At 39.7% G+C, this 8,143-nt stretch overlaps 2 protein-coding genes across 2 annotated transcripts in view; both read right to left on the reverse strand.

Annotated features, from left to right (window-relative positions):
• Positions 1-8,022, reverse strand: part of LOC127360688 (sialoadhesin-like) — a 48,835-nt gene extending 40,813 nt beyond the window's left edge. Inside the window, exons 1-4 of the mRNA XM_051395143.1 lie at positions 8,004-8,022; positions 7,607-7,669; positions 7,436-7,498; positions 6,982-7,245 (exon numbers count right to left, since the gene is read on the reverse strand). Of these exons, the coding sequence (XP_051251103.1) occupies positions 6,982-7,245; positions 7,436-7,498; positions 7,607-7,637 (358 nt within the window). The 5' untranslated portion in view covers positions 7,638-7,669; positions 8,004-8,022. The remainder of the gene's footprint in view (positions 1-6,981; positions 7,246-7,435; positions 7,499-7,606; positions 7,670-8,003) is intronic.
• Positions 10-1,734, reverse strand: LOC127360708 (low affinity immunoglobulin gamma Fc region receptor II-a-like). The gene is made up of 5 exons (XM_051395185.1): positions 1,697-1,734; positions 1,525-1,584; positions 1,103-1,360; positions 574-819; positions 10-316 (listed from the first exon to the last, which is right to left on the reverse strand). Exons 1-5 carry the CDS (start codon positions 1,725-1,727, stop codon positions 90-92), a joined length of 822 nt encoding a protein of 273 aa, XP_051251145.1. The 5' UTR covers positions 1,728-1,734; the 3' UTR covers positions 10-89.
• Positions 8,023-8,143: the final 121 nt, after the last annotated feature.

The raw sequence follows: 8,143 nt of genomic DNA on the forward strand, positions 1-8,143 counted from the left end.
GCTTGCTACTCAAACTCAAACGCCGCAGTGCATGATGGGGTATTTACTACTTCATTATCTCAGAGACCAAAGTAGCTTTGAGTAAACTCTCAGTTTTCCTTGTCATCTCGTTTGTTTTCTTCAGTCTGGCAGTTGCCCTTGCATACTTTACATATGCACACATATTTTTGTGTAACTCTGACTTTCCCACAGTGAAGGAGTCCCACCAGCAGCAGCAGCAGAGCCACCATTAGAACGGTGGAAACAGCTCTTAAGAGGGGGTAAGTATGACAGGAGGGCTCCGGGGGGGCGGCAGTCTCTCCGCGAAGTTCAGTGTCTGTGAAAACACACAAAAAACACAAAGTACCTGCATGAGAAACATTGACGTTTCATTGCATTCTATGTTATTATGTTTACTTCTTACACTTGTTTTACACTGTTGCTTTCACTTTTCACACTTTCCAACTACAAAACCAGACAATGCCCACAGTTTTGCCCGCATTTACAACCCCCAATGAATTCATAACCAAGAATCTTTCATTCCAAATCAGGGTTAGGGATGATATTGTGCTCCAAACAAAAATGGCTTCTCACCTCTGACAGCCAGCCAGCTCTCTGGTGATTCTCCAAAGTCAGAGATGCTGCATTTGTAAAGCCCTTCTTTAGATTTAGAAACTCCCTGCATGGTCCACTCTCCTGTGGAGCCCGAGCCGATGGGGAGGCCATCTTTATAGAAGTCCGCTATGTGGGCAGAGGAGGTCATTTTACTTCGACAGCGCAGAGTCACAGTGTCCCCCTTCATCACAGGGACCGCTGGACTCTCCAGGATCACAGAACCAGCTAAACAAGAAGAACACATTTATGAATTAAAAGAATTAAAATTAGGTTTAATAGAACATTAGTCATTTGATAGTTAACAAAGTAATGATGCTGTGGGGACATGTAAGCAATATAAACACACATTTAACATTAGACAATGGGAATTTTCCCAAGTCTAACCCTAACTTTATCTGTAACCCTAAGCCTAACACAAATGTTCAGTTCAGCTTGATTATACAGAAGATGTGCAAAATAAAAGATAATGAGTTATCAGCAAATATTATTTCATCAATAAGTCTGTTACCGGTGATAGTGATGTTGACAGTGTTGCTTCTCTCTTCTCCAGTCTCGCACCAGTACTCCCCACTGTCTGTTGGATAAGCAGGTTTGATGGCACATGCTGACGGCGTCGTCCTCTCCCAGGTAGTGACACACACGCTGACTTTTCCCTTTATGTTCCTCATGACAGTCCATCCTGCCGCGGCTTTAAAACCCTCACAGTCAAAGGAGATGGAGCTGTATTCAAAGAGCTGCAGCCGGGTTGGAACAATCTGAGCCAGATCTGGTTTTAACACACAGAGACAGATATTCTAACATTTAGTGCAAAAAAAGGTGAGATACTGTGATAAAATTGAACTTTTATGGAATTGTATAATATTAGAATATTAAATTAAAATGTTTAAATATTTTTGGATGAGTCTAAGCAACTGTCTAACTGCCACTTACCACTTTCCTCAGTAGAATTAAGATGAACTTGGGCAAACAGCAGCGTCAACACATTCATCACTGGAGAGACAAAGCAGAGAAATTACGTTACCATTAACATAAAATGAACTTTTACATGAATATAATCATCTTTTGTAGCTAATTGTGACATGAAGGCAGACTCAGTACTCACACAGTCTGATCCAGAGAGCTCTGACCTCCATGTTGTCTTGCTGCGACTGTCAGACTGAAGTACAGCTGAAGTGTAATCTAGGTGAGAACCTCCTCTTCCTGTGTGGCTGATTGATGATGTTGACCTAAAATTAAGCTTCTGCTGTCACATAGACGGCCCCTGTGTTGATATCTGCTTTGTTATAGTTGATACAGTGCCCACACGGCACATTTTCAACAACTTTGTGCTGAATCACATTACTAAAGACCAACTGTATAGAGTTTTGACAGATTATTCTATACATATAGACAATATGTCGAACCTGCTGCAAGTATTTGTTCCATTCAGCCACAGCAGTGATGTTGAGTGATCAGGTCTAGCTCCAAGTCAGCATTCAAGTTCATACCATCATACTGATTTGGATGAGGGTTAAGTCAGGACTCCAGACTTTTGACGCAAAGTTGGAACACTTTTGTCTAAATTATCATTGTATGTGGTAGCATTAAGATTTCCCTTCAGTGGAACTAAGGGCCAAAAACCAGGAAAACAAGTTTACTTACCTATGAAGCCCCTGGAAGGTCACAGAGGGATTCATTTCTCTCTTTTGCATTCATTAAGTTTTGCATTCCCCTGCAATATTTTCCGTTCCCTTTTGTATCCCCTGACTGTGGCTGGTTGTGACCACGGTGCGAGTGGGCGCACCCTCAGCTGTGGCTGTTCGGGCTCAAGTCTGTACCATTGCAGCTAGACGGATGACTGTGCTTACACATACGTTTATAACGGGTGTAACACTAACTACAGAGGTTTTGTGTGTGTGCAGTGAATAGATGTAGTGCGTTATACTGAAGCTACTGTGTTCCTGAATTCCTGCAGTGTTATTGGTATCCCGTCTGTCATATCTGACAGAAACACTGTGGGTTCAAATCCTGAGTGAAGACTAATCACGGTACAGCTACTGTAGCCACACCCACAGTGTCCGAGGTTCAGCCAGTGGATGTAAACTGTCAGAGCTCGGCCTTTTGAAAGGAGAGTCTAATAAAGGCAGAAAATGTCCCATCATCCTTTGTGAATCATATGCAGAGCGTTTTCCCTAAACTGACAGCGTATTAGAACTGGACTGAACCAACACACCAACCTATGGATCAGGGGGAATGCAAAATATGTATAAAACAAAACAGAGCCTCAAGGGGGTGCCACAGAGTTTTAAATGATCCTGCAGAAGTGCTGATTTTATCTAATGGAGCATCTCACCAATATTATCCATACAAGCTTCACTGTTCCCTTCACTCAGCATGTTCTTTGTGGCACTGGAAGAACTTCATCAGGTCTAAGAACACAACCCTGATGGTGTCATAAGGTCCAGTGTTAGGTTGAGCTTCAAATTTATCAAGAGAAAATATGGACGATCTGCCTCTGCTATTGAGTTGCATCATGGGAAATGTAGGCTCCAGCATGTTTGAATCTTGACACGTGCTAGAGATTAAAAGTCTACATATCTGTCTTTGGAGTGTGACTGTGGGAACATCCATGTTAACCTGTTTAGAAGGTAAAGTGATATATAACAAACTCAAATGCTATCTGAACAATTAAAAAATGTCACATGAAGTGTGACTGAGTTTTCATGTGGCATAAAACACGTCAGTAGCATATTCTAATGACAGGTTTCTACACATTCAGGTTATTCTCAGCTACCACACAGTCTGACTGATCAACACGTGCACTGACCACAGAGAGTCTATTTAAACAGCGTTTTTAGCAGTGTGACGAGAGCAGATAGAACAATGTGGTTTAACTGTCACACTTTAATAAACTGCTCATGCTTAAAAATAGACCCCAGGGCTGCGAGACAGATGAAGACCTCAGATAAAGGTTATGAAGGTTGATGAACAGACACAGTTTTATACACCATTATTATTATTCCACATTCCCATTTTCTTTTTTATTATGAGAACACTCCAACTGATGTTATCACAAGTATAACATTTGAAAACAAAAGTCCTCATATAAGACACATAATAATACATAAATATAAAACAATTTGTAGTCAAAATTTTACAAGCAAAGCTGTAAACCGTCTCTCCTTCAGTCAGATGTCTCTGCTGTCGGTGACCTGGAAGACACACAGAATGGACAAAAATAGTCAATATTGAAAAACTGATGCATTTGTGAATCATACATTTAAAATCTTTTGGGTTTCATTCAGATTTTTCCATTTCTTTCAAGAATGAATGTTAGTATATGTATTAATTCTTTATTTAAACTACAAGACCCACTCCTCCAGTATCGTCAGTCGACTGATCTTTACGCATCAGTGCCTTGTGTTTAAAGATTCTTCTTTCACTTTGAAGTTAGTGTGTAATATGATGCTAATATTGGTCAATGTCCTGAAGAAATATCTGTACATTGTTTGGTCATATGCATTTTCTTTCCAGGCTTGGTCTATATCCTGCAATTCAGGCATGCACAGGATATAAATCATGTGAGGTCAGTGATCTCTGGCATTATTCCTTCCTATTCCTGCAACTATCTGGTCGACTAGGAGCCACGCAAGGTCTGTAAAAAGGGTACTATGACACAATTATTAGAGATTCTCACCTAATCAATTGTATAGTAGAAAGCTTCTTCATATGTTGTTCTCTCGCTGGTAGTTGCCGTCCAGGTGTCGATGAATGGCGTCGCTGTGAAGACTCCTGGCTCTGCTTTGGAAACAAGTCAAATTCCTCAGCTTGGCAGGCAAATTCTTTGATATACTTTTATAACTCAGTCATTCTTATAACTGTGAAGTCAATGAGTAACAGTAAACTGGCTGCCACCCACACAGACCTCCATTTTGAGCCAGGTATTGAAACTATATCCACTATAGGTAACTTGAGGTGCACATTTGGCCCTTTTCCAGTTCAGAGTGTCATAGCCATGCACTTGAAGCTGTTTGGTAAAATAAAGAGTTCTTGAAAGTCGAATTTCAGCCTATGCTGACACTGTCACTCAAGGTCTGTTGTTTTCTCATGTGGTTGGCAAATAAGAAAAATTCTGTAGCTGTGTCTCTAGCTCCTCATATAAATACACACAAACACAATGACCTTTCAAAATATTTTAATAATTTTAACTTTCAATTTTTAAACTTTTAAAATGTATTCAAGATGTGCAGGGACTTTCACTTTTGAGCTAATTGAATAGTTTATATGCAGCAGTTTGTGTTTGTCTGTGTGAAACAAAATACCTGTACCACTCATGACTGCTGTGCTCAGAGAATACATGGCCCCTTGTGGTTGAACTACACCGGCTGGTCCAGACACTGAAAGAAAGAGACAAAAGAGAAAAAAAACAAGCTGTTATTTTGTATTTCAACTGGAAAACACGCCAAAACAATAATAATGCTTTCTATACAAATCAACTTATTTAAAAAAAAAAAAAGTCCCATAACACAAAATTCAAATAGTTTGGTTTATTTGGTTAATTGGCTTTAAGATGACTTCACCAGGTAGGAATCACATTTATGGCCCATCCTCAGATTAAAAACCAAGCACACAATTAATCTCTCCACCCAGTGGAAGCGAGTTGCTGTCACGTGTAGCCAACCACAGCAACCTATTTTGAGACTCAACTCACGTCTGACAGGAGAGCAGACAGACAGATGTTTTTAAAAGCATTCAGCTCTCAGAACCTTTGTAGCTTCTAACTGAATCTCTGTGGTTTGAATCCCTGTTTGTACTTTCAGATATCTGCTTAAATCGACTGATTCTTGTTCGCTTGCAGCTCCTGATATTGCTGCTTCATAATAAAAGCTTAAATAAAATAAAATAAATAAAAATTAAATAATCTGAAAGTTTTATTGTGAAGAATTAGTAGGAAGTTAAATGCATTTATCGTAGGAGTGGAGCTTGGCTAGTGACTTTTCTTAAAACAAACAATTCAATCTCAGGTTCTCTCAACCATCACCGCCCTTTCTGGGCTGAGTCAAACTGAGCCAGGGATGACACCTAAAAATACAAATTACCAATAACTGAAATAATTATAGTAATATTACCAATACAAACACAGTTTATGTTTCTTACCTGTTTGTGTTTCCCCTGACTGGGATCTTGGCAGTGACATCTTTTTTTTTGAAAAACACACCCACACTGGAGGACAGAAAAGAAAATGTCAGTAATAATGACATCCATCGGAAAACCGTAAAGCAAACAGTACGTATCCGTCATTTACTCATGGATTTCCCTTTATTTTTACACTCAGTACCTCTATATCGTTCACAGAGACACAGTCCCATGAACAGCAACGGCAGGGCCACCAAACACAAGGCCACAGTGATGCACAGGATGAAGAGATGAAGGGAATAACGGAGGGAAGGATGACTGTCTTCATGAAGTGATGGAGGTGCTGGTAACGTATAGGATTTATGATGTCATTTTGTGATTGATCTGCAGTAAAAGTGCATCAATCAGGGTATCTGTTATATCTCACCTCCAACAGTCAGCCAGCTCTGTGCTGATTCTCCAACAGTAACAATGTTACACTTATAAAGTCCTTCATCAGACTCAGAAACACTGTGGATAGTAATGTTTCCTTCATAGCCAGTCTTTAGCAAGTTGCCATCTTTATAGAAATCTGCTATAGGGACATAAGAAGCCGTCTTGTTTCTGCAGCTCAGAGTCACATTGTCTCCCTCCGTCACAGGAAGAGCGGGACTCTCCAGGATCACAGAACCAGCTAAACAACAAGATTAATATGCCAGAATTCATTTTCATCATTTTGCTGTAATGTCAAATAAAACAAGCATATAAAGTTCTAACTTAATGTATACAAAGTGTTTTTCTCCTAAGTTCCCTTTTAAGTGTGATTTTTCATGCACTGTGCCCCAAATACAAATATGCTGAGAGCACACCTTCAGTGGCAGATTGTTCTGAATTTACAAAGCAACTACTATCCTGCTCTGGTGACGTCACTCTGAGCCAGAGTTTGCGCAGTAGTGATCGGGTCTGGAGCCGTGGTATCAAGATCCAAGACCCCCTACCCATACCTTATAACCCTTTTTATAGCTTCAGATAACGAAAAGATTTGAGCACCATCAGTGAGATAAGACCCAGCTAAAATGCTAATCTACTAATATGGAAGAAGCACGCTTTATGAACTATACTGCTGTCAGCCACCAGGGGGCGATGAAGATATTTTGCATTCCCTGTAGGGAGCTGTCACGGTGTCCAAGGACCATCACATTACAACGGGCATTTGATTCATGTAGGTTTGAATTTTGTGCTCAAAATAAAAGTATATTTATTATCTTTGGAATGTAACAAAGGTTAACGTACCAGTGACACTGATGGTGATGGAGTTGCTACTCATTGTTCCGTTAGCTTCACACCAGTATTCTCCACTGTCTAATTCAAAGGCATTTTCAATGAAGCAACGTCCCCGTGATGTCTCCCATTTAGGACGGCATATTGTTTCGACTCCCATGATCCTCTTCATCACTCTCCACTTGGGGAAATCATCGAATCCCTCACAATCAAATGAGATAGAGTCATATTCAAAGAACTGGAGCTTGTTTGGAGCAACACGAAGAAAAGCTGCATCTGAGAATAAGACACAGAAAAACTGATCATTTATTGTTAACGTTTCTCTACCTATTTTCTAATGCTACAGAATTAAGACAAGATTTTACTCAGTATGAATATAATCTTTACAAGTGCATGACTCCCTTTTTAAATCTCCTAACCACACGAGTGGGTATATTAACTTGATTTGGAAATAACTGTAACTTACCAGCTTTCTCAGTGCAGTAACAGTGCTGATCTTCTGCAGCCAGAAGCATCAATACATGTATTACTGGAAATATAAAGAAAAAAAGCTGTTAGATCACATATATGCTTTTATTTTCATCTAACAAAACGTTTATCATTCATATTTATATGTAGAGACAGAGTCCGTACTCACCCAGTCTGATGCAGAGAGCTGTGACCTCCATGTTGTCTCGCTGCTGACTGTCTGAACATCAGACTGAAAGACGGATACATATATAGTAGGTGAGAACTTCTTCTTCCTGTGCAGCTTATTTCTGGTGACTGAAAGTTTGAGAGGGGTCGGTTTGTATGCGACTGCTGCTCTGAGAAAGGTCTTATTGGTTGAGCCTTTAAGTAGCAACAGTGACATGGTTTTTAATGTGTGAACTACCAGACCTGCAAACCTATATGTCATAAATGTGCAACAAGCAAATAACGTATTGTAACTAAAGAAACTGCAGACAAATCAAAAAGTTTAGAAACTACTAGTGTAACATTCAGAAATTAAATATGACTTATTCTGCCCTGTGCAGTAAATCACTCTTATTTACCCAGTTTGAATCAACTTCCTTGTTCCAGCCTAGTGATTCATATCTAGCAATGTCAAGACTGTAAACTCTTTTCTCTTAGTTAAACTTTAACTTTTTAACCTCAGAGTGAAAGTACAGGTCATTTTATTAGACTTTGGCCG

Source organism: Dicentrarchus labrax, unplaced genomic scaffold (assembly GCF_905237075.1).
Source record: "Dicentrarchus labrax unplaced genomic scaffold, dlabrax2021, whole genome shotgun sequence".
Taxonomy (NCBI): Eukaryota; Metazoa; Chordata; class Actinopteri; family Moronidae; genus Dicentrarchus; species Dicentrarchus labrax.